At 38.6% G+C, this 27,264-nt stretch overlaps 1 protein-coding gene across 1 annotated transcript in view; it reads right to left on the reverse strand.

Moving 5' to 3' along the window:
* The window catches only part of PGGT1B (protein geranylgeranyltransferase type I subunit beta), a 55,657-nt gene that overhangs the window by 18,412 nt on the left and 9,981 nt on the right, over positions 1-27,264 (reverse strand). The window contains exons 2-5 of the mRNA XM_061429933.1: positions 26,507-26,625; positions 11,342-11,409; positions 7,262-7,413; positions 5,205-5,337 (exon numbers count right to left, since the gene is read on the reverse strand). Of these exons, the coding sequence (XP_061285917.1) occupies positions 5,205-5,337; positions 7,262-7,413; positions 11,342-11,409; positions 26,507-26,625 (472 nt within the window). The remainder of the gene's footprint in view (positions 1-5,204; positions 5,338-7,261; positions 7,414-11,341; positions 11,410-26,506; positions 26,626-27,264) is intronic.

A 27,264-nucleotide genomic window follows, 5' to 3' on the forward strand; every position in this document is an offset into this window, starting at 1 on the left:
AAGAAAACAATCGATCTCAATCCTAATAAAATAAATGCAAATTTGGAAACACACCAAGGTATCATTTTTCACCCACCAGATTGGTAAAAATAAAAATACTGCAACAACATTCTATTGGTGAGTCTGTGTAGACAGAGGCACGCTCACACACTGGTGGGAATACACACTGGTTCCTATTTTTGGAGTGAAAATGAAAATTTATGTCTGCATTTACTATTTGATCAAGCAATTCCACGTCTAGGAATTTATTTTGAAAATATATTCCCAACAATATATAAGCATACATGCAGAAAGGATTAGTTTCAACACTGTTCGCCTTAGGAAAATACATACCCTATATACAGAATAGTTGAAAAAAACCATGATGTGCACATAATGGAGTACTACAAAACTGCAAAAAAAGAAAATCAAAGAATGAGGAAAATTTTTTGACCTGTATACAGGGTGGTTTTCAAGCTATACTGTTAAGTGAAAAAAGCAAAATGCAAAAAAGTCCCCTCGAGTGAGAGAGGAGGGTGAACCAGAAACTAAAGAGAACATTTACCTACAGAGTGAATGGGAACATGGCGGCAAACACGGGAGTTAGGCAGAGGAAGGAGACCGAAGATAAGGGAGGCCCTTGTGAGTTACACAGTTTTGAACCTAAAATTCTGACTTTCAGAAGCAAGTTAATATATAACATATTAAGGAAATAAAATCAACAAAGTTGGGGGGGGGGGATGATCCTAAAGTAGAATCCAAACAAACAACTCTATTTCAAATAAATGACATAAACACACTAAAGGTTGGGGGTAAGGTGGTGGTGGAGGGAATAAAAAAAAAACCCAAGTGTTTTTTAAATATAACATTCTGACACTATACCTGTGGGCTCTAAGCAACAAGAACCAATGCATTCTGGATAATAGGAGTCAGGTTTGTCACTGTCCAAGAAGGAAGTTACAAATGAAAAGAGGAAGATTAAAATGAACTGAATGGAGTTAAAACAACAAAGATCATGGCATCCAGTCCATTACTTCATGGCAAATAGAAGGGGGAAAAGTGAAAGCTGTGACAGATTTTCTTTTTTGGGGGCCCACAAGAATCACTGAGGATGGTTACTGCAGCCACAAAATTAAAACACGCTTGCTCCTTGGAAGAAAAGCTAATGACAAACCTAGATAAGTATGTAAAAAAGCAGAGACATCACTTTGCCTACAAAGGTCTGTATCATCAAAGCTATGCTTTTTCCAGGAGTCATGTAAGGATGTGAGAGTTGGACCATAAACAAGGCTGAGTGCCAAGGAATTGATGCTTTGGAACTGTGGTGCTGGACAAGACTCTTGAGAGTCCCTCAGAATGCAAGGAGATCAAACCAGTCAATCCCAAAGGAAATCAACCCTGAATATTTGTTGGACTCAGGCTGAAGCTGAAGCTCCATTATTTTGGCCACCTGATGAGAAAAGCAGACTCACTGGAAAAGATTCTGATGCTGGGAAAGACTGAAGGCAAAAGAAGAGGGCAGCAGAGAATGAGATGGTTAGACAGCATCAGTGGCTCAATGGATATGAATTTGAGCAAACTCTGGGTGATACCGGAGGACAGAGGAACCTGGCACGTACAGTCCATGGGTTGCAAAGAGTCAGAGACTGAACAAATGGTGTTGGATTAAAATTAGTATGAACTCGGGCTTCCTTGGTGGCTCAAATGGTCAAGAATCTGCCTGCAATGCAGGGGACCCGGGTTCAAGTCCTGGGTGGGGAAGATCTCCTGGAGAAGGGAATGGGTACCCACTCCTGTATTCTTGCCTGCAGAATCCCATGGACAGAGGAGCCTGGCAGGCTACAGGCCATGGGATCAGAAAGAGTCAGACATGACTAAGCGCTTTCATCGTTCCATTAGCATGAATTCATGGTTTTTGGTAAATAGATATAAACGTGTGGATGTGTGTAAGGGAATGTCTGTGTATACATATATACATTTCCTACCTCTAAGAGAGGGGCTAGAAGCAATGACATCCTAGTACCAATGAGCACATTTTGTGCCCAAATCCTGGTTTCTAAACACCAGCCTTCAAAAAGAAGAACCAGAACTTCTTGAAGAAATGACCAATTTTAGAACTGAGGCTGGGAAATTAAACTATGAACCCAGAATATTTTGTGCCAGAGAGCAAGGACGTGCTCAAAAATGAACGGGACACGTCAAAAGGGCATAAGAGCCTGCATGAAGGGGTTTTTGCTGGCTCAATCTGGGACAGTATCAAAATAAATGATCAGTTCAGTTCGGTTCAGTCGCTCAGTCGTGTCCGACTCTTTGCGACCCCATGAACCGAAGCACGCCAGGCCTCCCTGTCCATCACCAACTCCCGGAGTCCATCCAAACCCAAGTCCATTGAGTCAGTGATGCAATCCAACCATCTCATCTTCTGTCGTCCCCTTCTCCTCCTGCCCTCAGTCTTTCCCAGCATCAGGGTCTTTTTAAATGAGTGATAGTTACAGATAATAACCCATTGAATCAAACAAGAATCTAGAGTTCCTGTTGAAATTAAATAAATAAATATATAAAGGTAAAAGGAAAGCTTTTTGTAGCAGCAGAATTTTAACTGATAATTATAGAATGAATGGTAGAGCTGGAAAATCATCAGTGCATGCTAACACTAGAGGATAAAAGTTTGATGAGGGACAGGAAATTTACATAGTCTCCAAGTATCTCACCATGAGATAATAAATATAATCACAAAGGGAAAAAATGCTAACTTTACAGAGAAACATCTGGCATACACCACCTTAACCAAGTGATCGAAGTTAACATCACCAATAATAAGGCGTATCAACAAGTTGTACCTCCAAATACAATGCACTAAGAAGAACATGATATTATTTCTGCAATAATCATGCCTATCACAATACCTATCACTGTTAGGGAAATAGGGGAAAGTCTTGTTCAGGCTTCAGAAGCAGGAGAGCAGCCCTCTGACCTGCTCTGACCTGCGTGGACACTGCCTGGATTCCACGCCTGCTGGCGAGCACAGCAAGTCAGGCAGCACTTCAGATTAGAAAGGGAGTTCATCTTGAAATTCTTGAGCCCCTGATGGTCTGGGCAACCCCTGCCCCATCTCCGGAGGGTTTAACGAAACTCATAAGGTGAAACAAATCTTTCCACATTGTAGAAAGATAAAAGTAAAACCATACCCGCATTTTTGCACACAAACTGATAATGATATCAGCTTGTGGCCTAGGATTATGAGCAGGAGCCCCTGAAACTGCAATTCGAAGTCTCACTGGGGGGTGGACGCACCTCCCCTGGACCCTTCTCAATTGAGCCTCCAGATTGCTGTTAATAAGGGACTTCCTAGCGCTGTGAAAGTCTGGATGTAGCTCAGCCCAATTTGGTGACGTATACACTGTTACTTCTATTTTTTATATATTTATATTTCTTTTCAAATTATCTTTCTTCTATAAAAAATTGAAATTGTTTATGTGTGTAACAATGGTTTCTTTGGCTAACGAATCCTTTGAATGGAAAACAAAAGTAAAACTTTTGGCAAAACAATCACCCATCTTTGTCTATAACATCAAACTCCTTTTGTCTTAAAACTTCTTTAAAGGTTTGTTCTTTCTGCCTCCCGAGGCTTTTAAAAATTTGTACTACTGTACAAAATCACTACAGATGGTGACTGCAGCCATGAAATTAAAAGACGCTTACCCCTTGGAAGGAAAGTTATGACCAACCTAGATAGCATATTCAATAGCAGAGACATTACTTTGCCAACAAAGGTCCGTCTAGTCAAGGCTATGGTTTTTCCTGTGGTCATGTATGGATGTGAGAGTTGGACTGTGAAGAAGGCTAAATGCCGAAGAATTGATGCTTTTGAAGTGTGGTGTTGGAGAAGACTCTTGAGATTCCCTCGGACTGCAAGGAGATCCAACCAGTCCATTCTGAAGGAGATCAGCCCTGGGATTTCTTTGGAAGGAATGATGCTAAAGCTGAAACTCCAGTACTTTGGCCACCTCATGCGAAGAGCTGACTCATTGGAAAAGACTCTGATGCTGGGAGGGATTGGGGGCAGGAGGAGAAGGGGACGACAGAGGATGAGGTGGCTGGATGGCATCACTGACTCGATGGACGTGAGTCTGAGTGAACTCCGGGAGTTGGTGATGGACAGGGAGGCCTGGAGTGCCGTGATTCATGGGGTTGCAAAGAGTCGGAGAGCGACTGATCTGATCTGATATTCTGTAAATTCTGATTTATGTATTTAATTAAAAATAACTCTATTCCTCTAGGAACTTACATTTCTGCTCTGAAATATGGACTAGTAAAAGCTGAACTAACAGCCTAAAATATTTTAATCTATAAAATAAAAATTTCATATTTAGTAAGTAAAATAAACCTGGGAAGCAGCACTTCTATTACTCTGATTTTATACAAAAGACTAAAAAGTAGAGCAAATGATATTTCCGGCTGAGACTAAAATTTCCTTACTATTGTTGATAAAAAAAAAAAAAGACTATATTGTGTGAAAGAATAACATTTCTACTTGATACTCTCCTTAAACCTTAGATTAAAAAAAAAAAAAAGAAAAAACAACCCACACATAAAACTATTTCGAAACCAAAAATGATCCAAAAATCTATTGTCAGCCCAATCTTGCTACTTAAAACGGCTTAAGGAACATCTCACACCCAATATATAGGAATAACCTCACCAAGGGCACCACAATTCTCCTTTAAGTTTGGCTGTGACTTCTCAAGGAGCCTTACTACGATAGGCTATCAACATTTACTTTGAGATTTTACTGTTTTTTGCTTCCAAGGCTGACCAATTTCTTTCCACTAAAGACACTGTCTCTTTGGATACAATCCGATTATATTTAAAATTTAATGGCTAAAGAGTCAATCTGTCCTTGAAGACTATTTTTACATGGCTATTCTGATATCTGATGTACCTAGAAAGCAATCTTATTACCCTATTTCCAAATTACTGCTATTAATAGAAGAGATGAGGCATGCCCCAGCTCTCATCAGTCGTGTCCGACTCTTTGCAACCCCATGGACTGCAGCATGCCAGGCTTCCCTGTCCATCACCAACTCCTGATGCGTGTTCAAACTCATGTCCATCGAGTCAGTGATGCCATCCAACCACCTCATCCTCTGTTGGCCCATCTCCTCCCAGCTCTCCTATTTCAGCAATAATAACTAAAGGAGAGAGTCACTATCAACATAACTCACCATACTTCTTCTAATATAGTTGATAGCCTTTTTCATATCCATGCCAGACCAGTTGTTGAGCATATAGCAGATACAGGAAGCACAGTATACAAATCGCATGTCATTTTCACTGCCTTCAGGTACTGCACAAAAACTGGAAGTAAGAACAATATGATTTACTGTACTGTAATTGACTTGTACAGGGGGTTGTTTAGAGACAGCCACTTCATGTTTTCACTCACAGAAGAACCTATCACTAATAATGGGTTTAAAAATCATATACCACTTGTATTATTCAGTAGAGAATAGGACTATTAACTTGAATGATATAAAACTGCCCCTAAATCATCACTCTGCTCCAAAGTTCTGGTGTCTGGGTAGCTTAACCCACGATTGCAGCTACTCCTCTCAAGACGCCAACACTCCAGAGTAAGTTCGTCTACTCTCAGCCATGGAAAGCTGTGGCACAGTGGTCTGAGAATTCATGAGAGAAACAGGACCAGGTGAAACCTGGGAACTGTTGGTTTTGCCTATGTAAAATTTCTTCTCAATGTATATATAGATAACCAATATGATAACTGACCATATTGTTTTAATTTTTACCCATAATTAGTTTTAGAGTCAGAGAAGGCAATGGCAACCCACTCCAGTACTCTTGCCTGGAAAATCCCATGGACAGAGGAGCCTGGTAGGCTGCTGTCTATGGGGTCACATAGAGTCAGACACAACTGAGCGACTTCACTTTCACTTTTCATTTTTCATGCATTGGAGAAGGAAATGGCAACCCACTCCAGTGTTCTTGCCTGGAGAATCCCAGGAAGGGCAGAGCCTGTTGGCTGCCGTCTATGGGGTCGCACAGAGTCGGACACGACTGAAGCGACTTAGCAACAGTTTTAGAGAAGTATATAATAGTGTTTCATTTCTTTTATTTATAAACAAGGGTAAGATAGCAGTAACCAAAGACTATAGTGAAATACTGAGAAATTAGTGACATGTACTTGCTGCGTTAAGTATTTAGTTTTATAGTATTTCTGCTGCTGCTGCTGCTAAGTCGCTTCAGTTGTGTCCAACTCTGTGCGACCCCATAGACAGCAGCCCACCAGGCTCTGCTGTCCCTGGGATTCTCCAGGCAACAACACTGGAGTGGGTTGCCATTTCCTTTTCCATTGCGTGAAAGTGAAAAGTGAAAGTGAAGTCGCTCAGTCGCGACGACTCGTGGCGACCCCATGGACTGTAGCCCACCAGGCTCCTCCATCCATGGGATTTTCCAGGCAAGAGTACTGGAGTGGGGTGCCATCACCTTCTCCATTATAGTATTTCTAATCAATGTCAATTTATCTCGCATGTTTCCATTAATTTTCCCCTCATCAAGAGCAGTGTTTTTAAAATAATGATAGGAAAACACAGACAAGAGTAGACGGAACACAGATATAACATGGCAGGATTTGTCTGCCAAGTTTCCTCTTGAGACAGAATCATTACTGCTTTATTACTTCCAAGACTTAAAAAAATGCTTCACCTTAAAACTCTTTTTTGTTAGACCCATGACTCAGATCATCAAATATTAATGAACTAACTTCTTTTTCTAGCCTTTAAAAATATCACAGAAACTACCTAAACTAGAATATAATATTCAACATTCATCCCTTTTTCCTCCTATAACTATCTTAAGGCATAAAAGTTTAGATTAAATAAACTTCTAAAACATTGAGACTAAATGTGTGTCTACTTCAAAATGTTAATCTTTTACCCAGAAGGTAAATTAAAGTAGATTCTAATCCTGAAACTATTAAACCACTTATTTATGGATCACTTACTGTCCTCTTAAAAAAAATGAAATAAAAATGGAGTTCTATTATTGTGATTACTTTCATTTTCATTCACATAAGAAATAGTTCATTGATTAGGCATTTCAACCATATTATACAGTGAACTTTTAGGTGGCTGGAATAAGAATTTATGACAAATTCTATAGGTCTACTATATTCATTTTTAGTTTCAAAAGATTTTTCTTTAAAAAACAACAACAACAACAACAACAGAAGAGAGAGAGACAAGTAACAGAAAATGACCTGTACCTTCCATCTTCTAGCTGAAGGGCTCTCAAGCCTGCTAAGCAAGCTTCTTTATTTACCCGACTTAGGTCATCTCCAAGAATAACTAGGCATGAAAGGCCAGTGTAGGTCATTGCTATGTGGCCACTGTCGTAAGGATGAGCAGTTCCGGGATTCTAGATTCAAAAGTAATATAACGTTAATTAGAAAACTGAATGAAATCTTACTCCATTATACAATTTGACAAGAAGTTTCAGTAAACAGTAAAATCAAATGTTGTTTTTACTGACTTGTATAGACATCTGGTAGAGAAAAATAAAACTGAGTTTCATGTATGTCTCAACATAAGTATTACTGCATACTATCCAGGCACGTAATTTTAAAATTTATCCTCAAGTTTTATGGAAGTAGATCTGATATTCAAATAAACCAAATTATTTAAACTTTCTATTTGATCAACCACATCAATTATTTAGAAAAGCATGTAGAAATAATTATTTTATGCCATACAAATTCAAATTAAGTACCACAGTAGTAATTACCATTTAAAAATAATACAAAACAATATAGTTGAAAAATCTTTTCCTATTCTCATACAGTTGAATTATCTGACTTTCTAATAACATTAACACTTAGAATAGCAAATAACAAAAAAATGCAAAGGCTTAAGATACTAACATTGAAAAATTCTTTGGAATAAAATAATCTAACTTTTAAAGTTTAGATCCCAAATGAGTACTGACTGTAAAGTATTTTGTGAAGACTGTTAGACTAGTAATTGACCAGGCAGAGCTGGGGAGTCAAACTATGAAACTCATATTACCAAAATACTTACTGAATTAGTTTCACTGATTTGACGGTTCCAACAAAACTACAAAAAGTTATCAAAAATCTCTTAAGGTTTATAAAATATGTGACTCCTTGTAGGAAACCCTGTAGACTCCAGTTGGCACAGACACAGATAAAATTAACTTAAAAACTTTTTAAAATAAAAGTAAAAATGTAAAGCCAAGTAACTTAAGACTGCACAATACACAAAGCACTTAAAATTTTATAATTATTTTCAAATAGCCAATCCTATTAACTAGTTATTTTAAAAAGCTAATTTCACTTAAAAAATTTTTACATTGTACTAATTTATCTGTTAAGAAAGTTTTGATTTTGACAGACTAAGAGCACATTTTAAATTCATCTTTCTCACAGGCTTTCCTTCTGTTTTAGTTGGGCTCATCAATAACTACTTCAATACCTGAATAACTGCTCAAAATATTACAAAGTTAAAAGGAATCTTATACAAAGATTTTGGTTAAAATAGACTCCATTGCTTTCTACAATAAATGTTAACCTCTACACTACTGAAAGGCATCAAATCCTGGCTCTATTACACATTGGCTTGCTCATTCTGAAAAATGGAGATATTAGTGTCCACTTCACAGGCTTACTGTGAAGATTAAATAAAGTTACTGTCTATACAGATGCTAGTTATCTTACTGATGATAATGCAAGTGCAAGGCAAGTATCCAAAGGGCCACTACTTCTTTGGAGTCATGACCCAAGGGTCTTAGAACCACCAGTGACTAAATCAGAACACTTACCTGCTCACTGACCTTCCGTAGTTCTTTACAGAATGTGTTTGTAAGGTGTTCAAATTTCCTCTAAATATGAACTCGCCCCACCTATCCAGTCTTACATATACAACTCCTTATACGGTCTCACAAATATGACAAGCAACTCTTCATTGTGGTATCTCTTTCATTCTGAGTTTCTCCTTAGAACTTAAGCTCTGATATGCCTGGATACTCTACTCCACATTTATAACTGACTTCTTAGAATTCTTTTTTGGTTGTTGTTGTTGTTCAGCTGCCAAGTCATGTCTGACTCTCTGAAACCCCACGAACTGCAGAATGCCAGGCTTCCCTGTCCTTCACCATCTCCTGGAGTTTGCTCAAACTCATGCCCACAAGTCAGTGATGCCATCTCATCCCGTCGCCCCCTTCTCCTCTTGCCCTCAATCTTTCCCAGCATCAGGGTCTTTTCCAATGAACCAGCTCTTCACATCAGTTGGCCAAAGTATCGGAGCTTACTTAAACTAAGTACCTGCTACGTTAAAAGCACTGTGGCATATCCAAACATAAATCAAACGTGTACCTTAATCGTGAAGGTAGAAGAGAAGTCTATTTAAGTACAGTACAAATCAGGATGCAGTAAGTGTCATGATGGAAATACAATAATGCATGGATAAAGATTTTTTTCTGAAGGATGAGAGAAGCTTGGTTAGGTACAGATGAAAAGGGGGCTTTAGGTAGGAGGAAAAGTAAAAGTAAAGCAGAGAAGGAAAAATCCTGGCTATGCAGTATGTGTTAAGGATAGCACATAGTTTCAAAGAGAATACGGGATTTGTTGGAAGAAAAACAGTGAGAAAAGGGGGTTGAGAGGATCCATCAGTGTTTCTCAAAACGTGTTCTATGGCCACTAGCGGCCCTGAGCATTTTTCAGTTAAGTCAATGGCCTACAGGTGGTTTTAGAAGAAAAACTGACGATGTTATTTTATTTACATACTATATTAGACAGTCTTATTGCTCCCTCAGGTTCTCGTGGTTTCACCCCTCTCCTGGATTCTCAGCCACCACCCTAACAGACAACTCCTCGTGGGCCCGTATGATTCCACCAGAGCCTCTAGCTCCTTCTATCATTCAACATTCAGATTAATGCAACACAGAATGGAGTGGGACCCAGCTTCCCCAGAAAATGCCTAGGTCTCGATGAATTAGGGCCACAAATGGGTTTTAGGAGACTCTGTGAACCAAAGGCAAAAAAGGTTTCTTCCTAAACTTTATTCTTGTTATTTCAAATATGCTTTGGGAGAGGGGTGAGGGGAAAAAGGAAGCTCTTTCCATAAAGTAATGTTATCAAAGAACTGTTTTACTCCAACAAGTGTAGGTATACATCTGTACAGGGTATAGTCTGTATAACGGTCATTATTATCAGGGTCATGACTTACAGATATCCTGTCCATTATGACTAAATGCAGAGCTATCTCTAATTAGCACTGGCTTAAGTTGCAAAGTATTTTATGCATCAGATAAAAAGAACAATTTTTACGGATTTTTCTAGATTCTCTAATAAAAGGAATGGGCATACGTGATTGGAGATACTTTAGCAAAGTCATATGACTCACACAGGCACGCTTGTCTACAGCTTAAGGCAAAGGAAGAAAGCTGAAGTGGTGCCTCTGTCAAATCATGTCACTTCCTCCAAAATCACTGCTATTTATTCCAAAATTTTGAAGCAGAGTATGGAAAAACTGGTAGCATGCCATTTACCTTCAGTTTGGAACCAGACACAAATCTTGATGTACTCAGTGTAGCCAGATATTGGCTTGTAACCATTATATACGCAGGCCGATCCCATCTAGGAAAAAGTTTCTATTTTGTGAGGTCTTCTTCCACAAAATGATGACACTTCTCTGCTTTCTATTGTAGAAAAATACTTTGTACGCAGAAGAAACACCTACAAAAGGTTGTTTGGGGCCTGCCTCTTTGAAGAGGACAAAGCTCCTGTCAGGACCTACGGCTTTTCGGCACCTGCATGCACTAGCGCCACAGTCCTGCCTGAGCCTTGGTGACAACCTGCCTTTGCATGAAGGTCGTCACAATCCATCACTACTTGGCCTCACACCAGTGCCTTGGCAAGAACGTTTTCTTTCATTCCTAAGAAATGTGAACCACATATAAAGTCCTACTGGAACACATGGAAGGTTTCTTAGGGAACAAATGTACTCGAGTACTTTATTCCCATTTTCTCCAGGAAATCACCAATAATTTGTACACACACACACACACACACACACCCCCAGGTGCAATAGCAACAAAAACATAATTTTTGTAACAACAGGAATTCCTGTGGGCTTATATATTGTGCATTATTTCAGGAAGTAAGGTGGGTACAGCTTTCCTTTAAAAAGTTACAGTTCATAAAACACCTTTATTTAGCTACACTAAAACTTGGAAACCTGGTTCTTTCTATATACTTTCTTGGTTTTCTTTCTTACTAAAAAGCTCTGCACTCCCCCTCCTCTTTCCTCCTAATCCAAACAGAACTAACCTTTGATGGATTGAATGGAATACCCAGGTAGGAAGAGCCTCGGAAACCACAGCGATTTAGATTTGATCCTGGAAAATAAAAACATGTACTTTTAAAGTGTACCTTACTTTCACACAGATTCTAATGCAGTTCAATTATACAATCTCTCAGAAAAAGTGTATTTTAGTACCAAAGCTTTGTCACTATCTCCATTTTCATGCTACCTAATGCTGAATGTCTGCTCTAGGAGCTTTACGCGGATTCTTCATTTAATTTCCAAACCAGTCCAAACCAAAATATGACTTCCTACCAGATACTTTTAATTTCAGCCTATGTCACTGAGTCAAAAATGTTTTCCTACCTTTTCTAAATGACGATTTTTCATGTGATCAACATATTCAACCTCTCTTGCTATAGAACCGAAAGCAGATGCGCTGATAATAAGTGACATGTTCAAAGTAATAGCTGGTTAGCAACACAAATAGTCCCATCCAGTGTCTTTTAACTTTAACTCACAGCTTCTTTACAGAGGAGAAATGTTTAGGTATAAATTGTTCTACAGTTGCAGAAAATAAATGTACTTTATATTTTAGTTTTAGATAGTCCTTCTTTCTAAGTACAATGCTTTGTACAAAAGAACACTTTAGTTAGAACCTGGTATCTGCTTATTCATAGCATGTTTAATCACAAGATATTTTTCCTACCTAAAATTTTTCATTTTTCAAGATATCAATGGAATATAACTGGGAACCTAAGAAAGGAAATAGCTACACCCATGAAAAGGAATTCTTGAGCACTACTGATGGGAATGTAAACTGTTGTAGCCACTCAAAAAAATTAAGACTAGAACCACCATGTGATCCAGCAATTTCACTTTTGGGTATATATATTAAAAAAAAATGGCATCATTATATCAAACATTATCTGTAGTCCCATGTTTACTGCACTATTCACAATACCCCAGACATGGAAACCACATAAGTGTCCAACTATGGAGGAAAGGATAGAAAACATGTGAAGTATCTATAGATAAACATGTATGTCTCACACACACTCACACACACACTCACACACACACACACAAGATATAATGACTCAGCCATCAAAAGATGGAAATTATGCTTCTTGCAACAATATGGATGAACCTAAAGGGCATTCAGTTCAGTTCAGTTCAGTTGCTCAGTCATGTCTGGCTCTTTGCGACCCTGTGGACTGCAGCATGCCATGCCTCCCTGTCCATCACCAACTCCCAGAGTTTACTCAAACTCACGCCCATTGAGCCGGTGATGCCATCCAACCATCTCATGCTCTGTCGTCCCCTTCTCCTCCCGCCTTGAATCTTTCCCAGCGTCGGAGTCTTTTCAAAGGAGTCAGCTCTTCACATCAGGTGGCCAAAGTATTGGAGTTTCAGCTTCAGCATCAGTCCTTTCAATGAATATTCAGGACTGATTTCCTTTAGGATGGACTGGTTGGATCTCCTTGCAGTCCAACGGACTCTCAAGAGTTTCTCCAACACCACAGTTCGAAAGCATTCAATGCTCAGCTTTCTTTTTTTTTTATTTTATTTTATTTTTAAACTTTACAAATTGTATTAGTTTTGCCAAATATCAAAATGAATCCGCCACAGGTATACAAGTGTTCTTTATAGTCCAACTCTCACATCCACACATGACCACTGGAAAAACCATAGCCTTGACTAGACGGACCCTGTTGGCAAAGTAATGCCTTGAGAACCCCATGGACAGCATGAAAAGGGCATCACACTAAGTGAAATAAACCAGACAGAGAAAGACACACAGTGCATGTTACTTACATGTCGTAATCCAAACAAGCTGAACTCAGAGAGAGGAGAATACGAGTTGTCAGGGCAGGCAGGGAAGATGCTGGCCAATGGGTACAAACTTTGAACTGTAAGGTGAATAGGATCTGGGGATCTAATGCATGTACAGCATGGTGACTGTACTGAACAATATTATACTGTATCCTTGCAAGTTAATAAGACCTTAAATAGTAGAACTTAAATTTTATCACCACACACACAAAAATGTAATTCTGTGAGGGGAATTGAGCTTTTAACTAACCTTATTGTGGTAATCATTTCACAGTATATATGTACATCAAATAATCATGCTGTATACCTTAAACTTAGATACATGTCAGTAATATCTCCAGAATGTTGGAAAGAAATTCAAAAATATAAATGAAAAAAGTGGTCATATCCACATTAAAAAGATAAGTGTGGTTTTAAGAACTATTAGAAAATCAGCATGATAGAAATAGAAGGTAGGAATGTAGTACTAACAGACTGTATGTGTATTGCTATTTAAAAAAAATTAAGCCAACACACTATTACAATAGCTAGAACATGGAAGCAACCTAGATATCCATCATCAGATGAATGGACAAAGAAGCTGTGGTACGTATACAAAATGGAATATTACTCAGCCATAAAAAGGAACACATTTGAGTCAGTTCTAATGAGGTGGCTGAATCTGGAGTCTATTATAGAGAAAAACAAATATCATGTATTAATGTATATGGAGTCTAGAAAGATGGCACTGATGAACCTATTTACCGGGCAACAATGGAGATGCAGACACAGAGAAGAGACTCATGGACATGGGCTGGGGGGAGGAGGAGAGGGAGAAACGAATGGAGAGAATAACGTGGAAACACATACAGTACCACGTGTAAAGTAGATAACCAACAGGAATGTGCTGTATGACTCAGGGAACTCAAACCGGGGCTCTGTGACACTGGTGGGAAAGGGTGGGGAGGTGGGAGGAAGGTTCCAGAGGGAGGGGACACATGCATACCTATGGCTGATTCATGCTGATGTATGGCAGAAACCAACACAATATTGTGAAGCAATTTTCCTTCAATTAAAAATAAGTTAGTTTAAAAAAAAATAAGTTTGGGGAAAAAAATCAAGCTGACTTAAAAACTGGTTCTGAGGTGAGGACCTAGTTTCACACCCCTTCTGACTGGTGCACGAGTAATCATAATTGGCTTCAGGCACTAGACACTGTAACAGGGCTTCCCTTGTGGCTCAGCTGGTAAAGGATCCACCTACAGTGTAGGAGACCCCGGTCCCATTCCTGGGTTGGGAAGATCTGCTGGAGAAGGGATAGGCTGCCCACTCCAGTATTCTTGGGCTTCCCTTGTGGCTCAGAGGGTGAAGAATCCACCTGCAATGTGGGAGACCTGGGTTTGAAACCCTGGAGAAAGGAAAGGCTACCCACTCCAGTATTCTGGCCTGGAGAATTCCATGGACTATACAGTCCATGGGATCAAAAAGAGTCAAACACGACTGAGTGACTCTACCTTTCACACTATTCAGTTTTATATCTCCTGAAATACTTAGAATAGTAGCTAATACATTAATTCTCTGAGTAATCTAGGAAACTTCTTCCCTAAACTTAAAACTCTGCATGAAGAATCTTCCCCCATTAACAACAAAAAAAAATTACTTAAAAATGAATACTATCTAATGGTGATAATGATTTTGATGACCATGGTTCTCTTACTTTTGCTAAAGACTTTTAAATTGGTAGGGCTTCCCTTGTGGCTCAGCTGGTAAAGAATCCGCCTGCAATGAGGGAGACCTGGGTTTGATCACTGGGTTGGGAAGACCCCCTGGAGAAGGGAAAGGCTACCCACCCCAGTATTCTGCCTTGGAGAATGCTATGGACAGTCCATGTGGACATGACTGAGCGATTTTCATTTTCACTTTAAATTGGTAAGCCATTTAAGACTTGCTAATACATTGTGACTGAAATCGAAGAAAGTAGGGAAAACTGCTAGACCATTCAGGTACGACCTAAATCAAATCCCTTATGATTATACAGTGGAAGTGAGAAATAGATTTAAGGGCCTAGATCTGATAGAGTGCCTGATGAACTATGGAATGAAGTTCGTGACGCTGTATAGGAAACAGGGACAAGGCCATCCCCATGGAAAAGAAATGCAAAAAAGCAAAATGGTTGTCTGGGGAGGCCTTACAAATAGCTTTGAAAAGAAGAGAAGTGAAAAGCAAAGGAGAAAAGGAAAGACATAGGCATCTGAATGCAGAGTTCCAAAGAATAGCAAGAAGAGATAAGAAAGCCTTCCTCAGTGGTCAGTGCAAAGAAATAGAGGAAAAGAACAGGATGGGAAAGACTAGAGATCTCTTCAAGAAAATTAGAGATACCAAGGGAACATTTCATGCAAAGATGGGTTGATAAAGGACAGAAATGGTATGGACCTAACAGAAGCAGAAGATATTAAGAAGAGATGGCAAGAATACACAGCAGAACTGTACAAAAAAGATCTTCACAACCCAGATAATCACGATAGTGTAATCACTGACCTAGAGCCAGACATCCTGGAATGTGAAGTCAAGCGGGCCTTAGAAAGCATCACTATGAACAAAGCTAGTGGAGGTGATGGAATTCCAGTTGAGCGATTTCAAGTCCTGAAAGATGATGCTGTGAAAGTGCAGCCCTCAATACGCCAGCAAATTTGGAAAACTCAGCAGTGGCCAGAGGACTGGAAAAGGTCAGTTTTCATTCCAATCCCAAAGAAAGCCAATGCCAAAGAATGCTCAAACTACCGCACAATTGCACTCATCTCACACGCTAGTAAAGTAATGCTCAAAATTCTCCAAGCCAGGCTTCAGCAATAATGTGAACTGTGAACTTCCTGATGTTCAAGCTGGTTTTAGAAAAGGCAGAGGAACCAGATATCAAATTGCCAACATCTGTTAGATCATGGAAAAATCAAGAGAGTTCCAGAAAAACATCTATTTCTGCTTTATTGACTATGCCAAAGTCTTTGACTGTGTGGATCACAATAAACTGTGGAAAATCCTGAAAAAGATGGGAATACCAGACCACCTGATCTGCCTCTTGAGAAATTTGTATGCAGGTCAGGAATCAACAGTTAGAACTGGACATGGAACAACAGACTGGTTCCAAATAGGAAAAGGAGTACGTGAAGGCTGTATATTGTCACCCTGCTTATTTAACTTATATGCAGAGTACATCATGAGAAATGCTGGGCTGGAAGAAGCACAAGCTGGAATCAAGATTGCCGGGAGAAATATCAATAACCTCAGACATGCAGATAACACCACCCTTATGGCACAAAGTGAAGAGGAACTCAGAAGCCTCTTGATGAAGGTGAAAGAGGAGAGTGAAAAAGTTGGCTAAAAACTCAACATTCATAAAACGAAGATCACGGCATCTGGTCCCATCACTTCATGGCAAATACATGGGGAAACAGTGTCAGACTTTATTTTTTGGGGCTCCAAAATCACTGCAGATGGTGACTGCAGCCATGAAATTAAAAGACGCTTACCCCTTGGAAGGAAAGTTATGACCAACGTAGATAGCATATTCAAAAGCAGAGACGTTACTTTGCCAACAAAGGTCCGTCTACTCAAGGCCATGGTTTTTCCTGTGGTCATGTATGGATGTGAGAGTTGGACTGTGAAGAAGGTTGAGCATCGAAGAACTGATGCTTTTGAACTGTGATGTTGGAGAAGACTCTTGAGAGTCCCTGGGACTGCAAGGAGATCCAGCCAGTCCATTCCGAAGGAGATCAGCCCTGGGATTTCTTTGGAAGGAATGATGCTAAAGCTGAAACTCCAGTACTTTGGCCACCTCATGCGAAGAGTTGACTCATTGGAAAAGACTCTGATGCTGGGAGGGATTGGGGGCAGGAGGACAAGGAGACAACAGAGGATGAGATGGCTGGATGGCATCACTGACTCGATGGACGTGAGTCTGAGTGAATTCCGGGAGTTGGTGATGGACAGGGAGGCCTGGCGTGCTGCGATTCATGGGGTCACAAAGAGTCGGACACGACTGAGCGACTGAACTGAACTGAACTGAACTGAATACATTGTGAGTCATAAAAAGGCTCGTACCCTTTGACTTGGGAATGATGGACATGAATATCCACTCCAGTAACTTCGAAAATGAGATGATTATATGCGCAGAAACACTCAGGATAGTATTTTGATGATAAAAATTTTGAAGTGACACTAAAGTCCAATGCGTTAAATGTGTAATGTATTTTATCTACTCAAAGAAAAGCAATGTATCTACTCTACTCTACTCTATTAAAAGCATCTACTACTCTATTAAAAGCAATTATTTGGGAAAACTTAATAGTAACACAGAGAAATATATATGATCAAGTTAAGAGAAAAGCAGGATACAAAAATATATGTGTATTATGTTTATAATTAGGTGAACTGTACTTATGATCAAGGCTTCAAAGGCAATAAACATTTTCTGGGACATGAATAAAGTTGAATTTTGTCTTTGTCACAAATTACCACAAACTTAGTAACTTAAACCAACACTCATTTATTGTCCCACAGTTCTGTAAGGTCAGAAGTCCAAGATAGGTTTCACCAGGCTAAAATACTTGTTTTATGTTGTAGGGCTACATTCCTTATTGGAGGTTCTGGGGAACAATCTGCCTCTGAGTTCATTTAAGGTTGTTTGGCAGAACCAAGTTCCTTGCAGTTGTAAGACTAAGGTCTCTATTCCCTTGCCAGATGTCAGCTAGGGCATGCCCTTACCTCCCAGAGGGCACTCTTGCCATTTCCTGCATCTGGGCCCCTGTATCTCAGAATACAGCAATGGGGCCCAAATCCTTCTCATGCTTAGACTCTCTCTAGTTTCCCCTTCTGCAGCATCTCTCTCTTGTCCTCCTTTCCTGCATTTTTCTCTTTTGTCTTCTGTAATAAGGGTTTATGTGATTATACTGTGACTGTATGTATAACAACCATAGACAATCTCCATATTTTAAGATTACCTAATTAGTAACCTTAACTTCCGGAGAAGGCAATGGCACCCCACTCCAATACTCTTGCCTGGAAAATCCTATGGACGGAGGAGCCTGGTGGGCTGCAGTCCATGGGGTCGCTATAAGTCAGACACGACTTCATTTTCACTTTCACTTTCATGCATTTGAGGAGGAAATGGCAACCCACTCCAGAAATCTTGCCTGGAGAATCCCAGGGACGGGGGAGCCTGGTGGGCTGCCATCTGTGGGGTCGCACAGAGTCGGACACGACTGAAGCAACTCAGCAGCAGTGGCAGCAGCAACCTTAACTTCATCTACAGCATTTGTAGTACCTAGATTAGTGCTTGACTGAATAACCAGGGAACAGGAATTATGGGGGGAGAGGAGGTGACATCTTCAGAATTCTGCCTAATACTCTTTCCATACTCCAAACTGGATATAACATTGTATTTTTTAAATTAAAAATAAATTATCCCTTCCTTACCAAGCTACGAGTGCCTTTATCTTTTTAGGGTCATTTGTTTTAATCCATCTTGAATTGGGTGAGGGGTAATGTCAAACGATATATTTTCCTAGGTCCTATATTTTATCTGAACCCTAAAATGTTTTACTATTATTATTTAAACTTTTTCAATCAGCTTTTCCTTTTTTCCCTTTGGACTGCCTTTTTAAAAGTTATCTTTTCAAGCTACTGATCCACTGACAGTTCTCTATGAAAATCAAATCCTATTTCTACTTTTGATGAAAGAAAGCTGATTCCATGTTTCAGGTCAGAGTTCATACTTCCCTTAAGAAACCTTCTGGAGCCCCCACTAAGTCAGTTTCATATCGAGGCTGATATATAATAGGGGCTTAATAAAGCAACGTTTCTTTAAAATAAAAATATCTTTTCTTCCATTTTCAAAAGAGAGTACACATCATCATCTTAAAAAATTCATCAGGCCATTCTGTCTGGCTCCTGTCAAGATTTGTCTGCTACTGTGAATTCTTTTATAATACTAGTAAGCTTACTTATTTATGATAACTATTCAAGTACAAACATGCAATTTATTCCGAATTTACAACTGAGTGCATATTCAGGATAAAGTTTAAACTTCTTCGGAGGGTTTTAGATAGCGCCCTCCAATGTTCCTATTCAGTACTAGCAAATAAAATGTGGTCTGGCGGATGAACATTATTAAGTCTAGTTCGGAAAAATGTAGATGCTTTTGGGTCATAACCTCGGCCCACATCAAAACCCTCAGAGTAGGACCTGAACATTATAATACATATAAGAAAGAAAAATAATCCCTGCCTTATTACACAGTCAGAATTGAGAACCACTGATTTGGTGAATACATCCATAAAGTCAGACTAGTTTACCATGTTATATGGAAGTAGCTTAGACAGCTATGCATCATAAAAACCCAGATTACTTAACAAATGAAACTGGGTCAACAGAAAGAAAAAGGAGCAGCAGCAAAAATGGGCATATGAATGGGTGTAATATACACATGGGTATTTATGTGTGAGTATGTAGTTGTTGTCTAGTCACTAAGTCATGTCCACCTCTTTTGCAACCCCATGGATTGTAGCCCACCAGGCTCCTCCGTCCCTGGGATTCTCCAGGTGAGAATATTGGAGTGGGTTGCCATTTCTTCCTTCAGGGAATCTTCCTGAGCCAGGGATCAAACCCATGTCTCCTGCATTGGCAGGTAGGTTCTTTACCACTTGGTCACCAAGGAAGGCCAAGTATGTAGAGAGATGTATTAAAGAATAAAACATGTTTAGCTATCAACCATAAAGAAAAACAATCCCTTTATCTGCATGCTTGCACATTAAAGATAAGTATTAAGCTACAAAGCTGACTTCTGCTTGATGACTGGGTCATATCTGACTTACAACTTAGGATTTGACTACTAAACTCAAAGAAACACCAGCCATGCCAAGCATCATAAAGACAATGTATTTAGATATTCTCTAAAAAGCAAAGAAACTCACAGAATGTAAAACTTTAATGAGAGTTTAAAAAGATTTTAGTCAGGAGAGTTACTTTGCTTTTCACAAGAAAGTGCATTTGCCCTCTTTTAAAGAGAAAATTTTATTGAGACAAAATAAAAATACATAAAATATTATATTTAAATGCTTCCAATAAAAGATAACTCAAGCTAAAATATCACCAAATTACTAGTGGTGTTACGCTGCTTATATAATCCAAAACTTGTTTTGGTTATGTTCGTAACTTTCTAATTTTCATTTTCAAAGTTATGTTATTGCACTATGCAAAAAGAATTCAAGTGAATGTGGTGATTTTTTTAACGTAAAAGTAGACATTTACATTGTATGGCTATAGAAATAATTTCTCACAGGTCTCAAGAAACACAAGATTTCCTAGTAAAAGAACATATATTATATGACTCCTGTTTCAGGATGTCAAGAAAGATCCACACAAGGTAAATAAAATATTATATAGCTTAAAAAATGTTTTTTTGTATCTATTTCCTAAATTCCACAGATTAGTTTTAGAATAGGACCTAGACTAGTTAAAGAGAAGGCAGGTGGGGGATTTTCTTTCATAGAGATTTGAAACTTAATAGCATTTCATCCAACAAAACAGTAAGCTGAGAATTTGGAACTGCAGGTGGGCTGTGAAAAGACTTGTGACATAGCATACCAGGTAGTGACTAAGGGCCGCTGCGGACATAAACCAACCCATGACTGGGACACTACCTTTACATAAAATTCTTGATCTACAATGCCTCCCAAACAAGTGTTCTATAATTTCTAAAATTTCTAACGCTCAGTTTAGCCACATGAAACTATACTTATATTTCCAGCATGTTGTTTAAAATAAAAAAAGGAAGCAAACTCACTGAAAGTCTACTAAAAAATTGAAATCATTGAACATTTTACATTTTAATATTAAACCACTTTATCTACATTTCCAAATACTTAATTCTAATTTTTATGAGCTCTATTAAGGAAGAGGTATCAGATTTATTTTCCTTTAAACACATAAGACAGCCTCAGAGTTCTCATGAAAAAATTCTTATCTCACAGAAAAATACACATGATAAAAAGAGCACTCGACGCACGGGATCAGTATAGGGAAAACTGAAAATGAGAAACAGAAAGCTGTATTCTAACTTTGTTTCTAACATTAACTAGTTATATTACCGTGGACAAATGACTACTCTCTCTGGATACTCTCTCTGGATCTTAACATCTACTTGTAAACTGATGGACTATAATATTCCTTGTTTTGTTCTAGCTCCAAAATTGTCTGGTTGTGCCCCTGGTCAGAGAGGGTAACGAAGTCACCAGGCTGATTCCTGGTGTTTCCTAAATACTTGCTGACATTGATGAGAAGGGCCCCAACCCTCCAATGGTCTGACCGCACACTTATTACTAGGATACCACTGGGATCTTTACACTCCTAGGATTAAATGGAAGGCCAGGGGTAATTGTGATTAAATATTTACAAGGTACTTAATTGCCACACAGGACAGTTTCCACAAGGGACTATATATTTTCCCAGTATAGCAGCATGGGGACCTGGAGTCAGAAGCCAGGGATTCCAGTCTGACTCTGTCACTGACATCTGTGTGTGACCTCGGGCAGGCCTCTCACTCACTTTTCCTTTCAATGTCTGCCCGACTTCTGGGAAAGGCAGACTGAGGGAAGAACAATGTGATGGTGTATTTGAAAACTACAAAGTATTAAATAATGCACTGAATTGTTCCTGCCAGCAGCAAAATGTCAATATTTGTGTACAGTCATATAAATTGGCTTAGTTTTTATTTGTGTTGTGTTTTAAAGAGAGGCTGAGATAAAGATTTCTTAACTCAAATTTTTAAAATACAGAATTTTTATTGTCAGCATTCAAACAATGCAGAAATATAGAATCAAACAAAAGTACCTTATCCAGCCATCCCCTACCTCTGTTCTCATCTCCTTCCCCCTCCACAAAGGCTGTCTATGCATGCTTTTGGAGCTTTTCCTATACACTGATGTTAACAGATTATTAAAACAAAACACCCCTGTACATGCTGGTATTTATCATTTAACTGCATCTGATGAACAGTGTCATGTAAGAACATACACAGATCTACCTCAATCACCTTACTGCGGGGGAGTACTCTTTACTGGCCTACAGCTGATTTAACTGTTTCATTTTCGGTGGATACTTACTGTTTCTGACGTATTACTGTAACAAACAATGCCAACACATCCGTCTACACAGAGTTCTGTGCACATGTACTAGGTTCCTGAGGTTAGCAACAACTTACCACTAACCTGGAGGCTTTAAACAACAGAAATGTATTAACAACAGAAATGTATTCTCTCGTATAGCCCAGGAGTTCAAAATCAAGTTGTCAGCAGGTTGGCTCCTTCTGAGGGCTCTGAGGCAAAGCCCGGTGTATACCCGCTCTGAGTTTCTGGTGGACCCACCCTGAGCTCTGCGTCTGTCTTCACATGGCCTGTCCTCCGTGAGTAGCTCCCTTCCGTTCTCTCTGAAGGACACCAGTCACTCTTCTTGAGCTCCTTACCCTAATTATGCTTCCCAATTATGCTTCCAAATGCAGTCACCCTCTGAGGTTCTGGGTGCATATGCCTTTGGGGGACCATTATTTAATTAGATAAAACACACACAAGGACAGGTGAGGGCAAAGAGTCACACTCCTAAAATGCCCTTCCAAAGGTTACAATTTTTACTTCCACCAACAGAGTATTAAAGTGCTCCTTTCCCCACATTCTTACCAACTTTTAAAACCTTTTCAGTAAATTGATGTGTTAGGTAAAAAATAATGTTAATATTCTTGTGTCTACTGCATCTCCCTAATTTCTAGTATCAGTCGATCCTCTTTTCATGTATTTAGTGACTATATGTACTTCTTTTGTGAAGCACCTATTCACAAATTTTGTCATTTTCTAAGTGGCAGTGTGTCATCTTTTCCTCAATCTTTTAACAACTTCTTACAGTTTTGGTATGAATATTTTGTCTAGTATATACAGTGGCACAATTTCCTCCAAGTCTGTTATTTATCCAACTTTATCTTTCCCTATGTCACATTTAAAAATATTTATTTAATCAAATCTGCCAAAATTTTCCTTTATGGTCTCTGGGTTCTGTTTAACACTTTTAAGATTTTTGAGTCCCCTAGGATTTTATGTGATATCACAAAGTAGAACAAATAGAGAGTTATGAGTTATAGAAAGCATTCTATTCAGCTTGCAAATGCCCTATAAATGTGAAAATATTTGAGGAGCTACAGGATGCTGTAGGCTAAATGTGAAAATACAGAAAAGAAAAAAAATAGGAAAAGGTATAAGTCATTCACAGTCCAACAATTGCTGATATGCAGTGATGCACTACACATGAGAAGAGAAAAAAAAATCTAAGACAGGTTCATTCATTGCCCTCCAGAAGTCTACAATTCAGACATAAGCAAAAATATTTTAAGCAACAGTTAAGCAGCAATGATTGAAAAAGTAAAAAATTAGCAATGGGCTTCAATTTATGAAGTACATGGAGTTGAAAGTACAATGGGAAAGAGAATTCTGATGGATGTCAAAAGAGATGGTAAATACACCCAAATTCAAAAAAATTTTAAACTTTCATCAAAGTATAATAAACAGTTTAATGAACTTCTTCAAAGTAAACTTACCTGTATAGCCAGCTCTCTGCTCAGGAAAAAGTACATGACCAGCACCAAGAAGCCCATCCTGCTTCCTTCTTGGCACTCCCCAAAGGCTCAGATTGGCTTTACTGACATTTTTTTTACTTTGTATTAATAGAATAATATACTATATATTTCTTTATCACAAAATATGTTTGTGACATTCATCCAAATTTTTGTATGTAGGTCTAAACTGTCCTTTCCCATGACTGTACAGTGATCCAGCGTGTGAATTCCGATACATCACTGATCTGCAACACCAATGATGGGTAGTTTGCATATTCCTACTCTGGGCTCCTGTGAAAAATACTGCTATGAATGACCATTCTAGTACATATCTTTTGGAGAACACATTTTTTCATTTCTGGTTGGGTACATACTGCTGCTATTGCTGCTAAGTCACTTCAGTCGTGTCCAACTCTGTGTGACCCCACAGACGGCAGCCCACCAGGCTCCCCCGTCCCTGGGATTCTCCAGGCAAGAACGCTGGAGTGGGTTGCCATTTCCTTCTCCAATGCATGAAAGTGAAAAGGGAAAGTGAAGTCGCTCAGTCGTGTCCGACTCTTAGCAACCCCATGGACTGTAGCCCACCAGGCTCCTCCGTCCATGGGATTTTCCAGGCAAGAGTACTGGAGTGGGGTGCCGTTGCCTTCTCTGGGGTACATACTAGGGAGCAGAACTGCTGTCACAGAATGCACATTTGTTGCGTTTTAGTAAATTTGTAAATTTAGTAACTTTGTTGTGTTTTAGTAAATACTGCCAAACAGTAACTATAAAATAGTTACAGTTGTGCAACATTCTCATCAACATTTGTTATTTTCCACCTCTCTCATTTTGGTCATTCTAGTGAGTGCACAGCTAACATAATTATCAGAGATAACGTGACAGTTTCAGATGACAGTTGGCAAGGCTCTTGCAATAGAAGATCAAATAATGAGAAAAGTAAGAAGCCTTCAAAAAGAATATAGTATTAATTAGCTCAATCATGAAGCCAGCAAACAGTCTTTAAAGGCAGATAAAAATATAAAAGAAAGTAGGAAGCACAATGAAAAAAATGACTACTGTTCTGATAATTGTAACCTATAGCATGGGTTTCCTACATTTCTAGAGGAACCATAGCTATTTTATTCCAAGGAAATTAAGTATCATAAGTAATGTCTAAAAGTAATATATTTTAGCAAAAACTTCCTATAGAATAGCTTTGCTATATACCACAGTGTATAATTTCCTATCTGTATTATGTGAAATATATTTAGGAAACACCAATTTATAATTAGGACATGCACTGTTAATAAACAAACAAAAATTACACATAATCTGTAACAAAACTACCTTACATCTGTTTAATATTAATATCTAACTTTTTAAAAAATTTCAGACTTTCACTCAGACTAGTGAAAAAAAAAAATTCTGATTAAAAAGGAAAATACAAATTACTTCCATTTTGCAGGTGACTAGAAATTAACCTCACCTTAGCCACAAGCTCCTAGAGAACGAGAACCATATCTCATAGTTTACAACAGTCCCTCTGTACAAGTTTAACAGAGTATTCTTAGCAGAACATTCAATAAATACTACTCAGCAAGATGTTAGAATCTATACTCTTCAGTATATCACATATGCTGCTTCATGTCATTGGTGAAAAATGATTAGATATTTGTATCAGAATTCTGAAAGATCTAAAACTGCCTAATCATTTTTTAACAAGAATTCATTAATAGGCAAAGACTTTTCAAAATTATAAACAAATACTACAAACTTCAAGAATAATAAAGTAGAAAGCTCAAACTATGTCCAATGGCATCTGCTAATAGATCAAAGCTCTTTCTTTCTAAATAAAGCTTTGGTTTATTATTTCCCCAAAGCTTACCTGGGTGAGATTATTCCAACCAATGAACCACATCATTAAATTATAAATGCTGACTTATAAAAGAAAGGTAAGCAGTGATCATACATAAGAAGTACATGACTTTCTGGGAGTTTATTTGGGCTTGATCTAATCCAACTCAATGTTAGCATTTCTAACATTTGTAAGTTAAATCAATATTCGATTCTTTAAACTTAATGGAGTGAACAACAGAATTTATAAAACTTGTGTGTATTTAGCTGATCAGTAATTTATGAATTCTGATAACTAATTGATCAAATACATAAAGTTTTAAGAACCATAAAAATGACTGAAGTATAACCAAGAGTTCTAAGAAACCATTAAAGAAACACTAATGGAACATTAGCAGGGAAAATGGTTAAGAGGCTGGAATGAAACTTTTTGATGGCAAGTTTTTTTTCAGTGAAGAGACAAAAAGAATGGCTGAGAATGAAAAACAGAGTGAATGCTACAAAACTAACCAAACATAAATGTGGAATACAAGTCGTCCAGCAGCAGCTGTCAGGGTGGATGTGCACAGCAGGATGGTGCACAACTGCGAATCCCCGTTCAACCTCTGAGCAGTCTTCGCAAGGCATGATTGCCTACCTTGGTCAGCACCTTGCTCAAACAGAAAGGGAGTGTCGTATTACAAGGAAAACGCAGATGAACAAAATACTGGGTTGGCCGAAAAGTTTGTTCGTGTTTTTCTGTAGGATGTCACGAAAAACCCGAACGAACTTTTCAGCCAACCCAATATGATAATGGTTTGTGAATACACGAAGATTTCCGAGTCCAACACACGTGTTACGCTAGGTACAGCTAGTCACGCTAAAAATAAAATGCTAAAAACTCACTCACTGTCTTCTGTGGGAAGGACCTGCAGGGAGTAAATCCACTCTATTATATCATCCTTGTTCACCACATCTAAGGAGTCCAACATATCCAGCCCAGAGAGTGCGAAAAATGCAATAGTCAACCTAAAAAGAAAAAAATATAAAATTCCATCTTATCAAACCAATGAAGTCTGTTTCAGAAAAATAATAAACTCATTCTAACTTTACAATAATTTAAATGATAGCCCCAACTTGTGAAAACAGAAAAACCCAATTTAGTTTTATAATTTAATAATATCAATCAAATCTTTGTTTTAATTTCTAATAAAGGGATGTTTAATGCTTAAGAACTCAATGCTACTCATCTGAAGTATACATGAATTCACTGAAGCCAGGTTATGAGCAACCTAAAGGCTAGAAGTAGAATTGAGAAAGAATTCCATGCACCTAGTCAGTATATATAAGGCCAAAAGGATGGAAAATATATACAAATCTCAATTTTCACTGATTCGCTAAGAGCAATTTATCAGTTCAGCTGCTCAGTCATGTCTGACTCTTTGCCACCCCATGGGCTGCAGCACGCCAGGCTTCCCTGTCCATCACTCCCGGAGCTTACTCAACTCATGTCCATTGAGTTGATGATGCCATCCAACCATTTCATCCTCTGTCATCCCCTTCTCCTCCTGCCTTCAATCTTTCCCAGCATCAGGGTCTTTGCCAAGGAGTCAGTTTTTCACATAAGGTGGCCAAAGTATTGGAGTTTCAGCTTCAGCATCAGTCCTT

The sequence above is a fragment of the Bos javanicus genome, chromosome 10 (assembly GCF_032452875.1).
Source record: "Bos javanicus breed banteng chromosome 10, ARS-OSU_banteng_1.0, whole genome shotgun sequence".
Taxonomy (NCBI): Eukaryota; Metazoa; Chordata; class Mammalia; order Artiodactyla; family Bovidae; genus Bos; species Bos javanicus.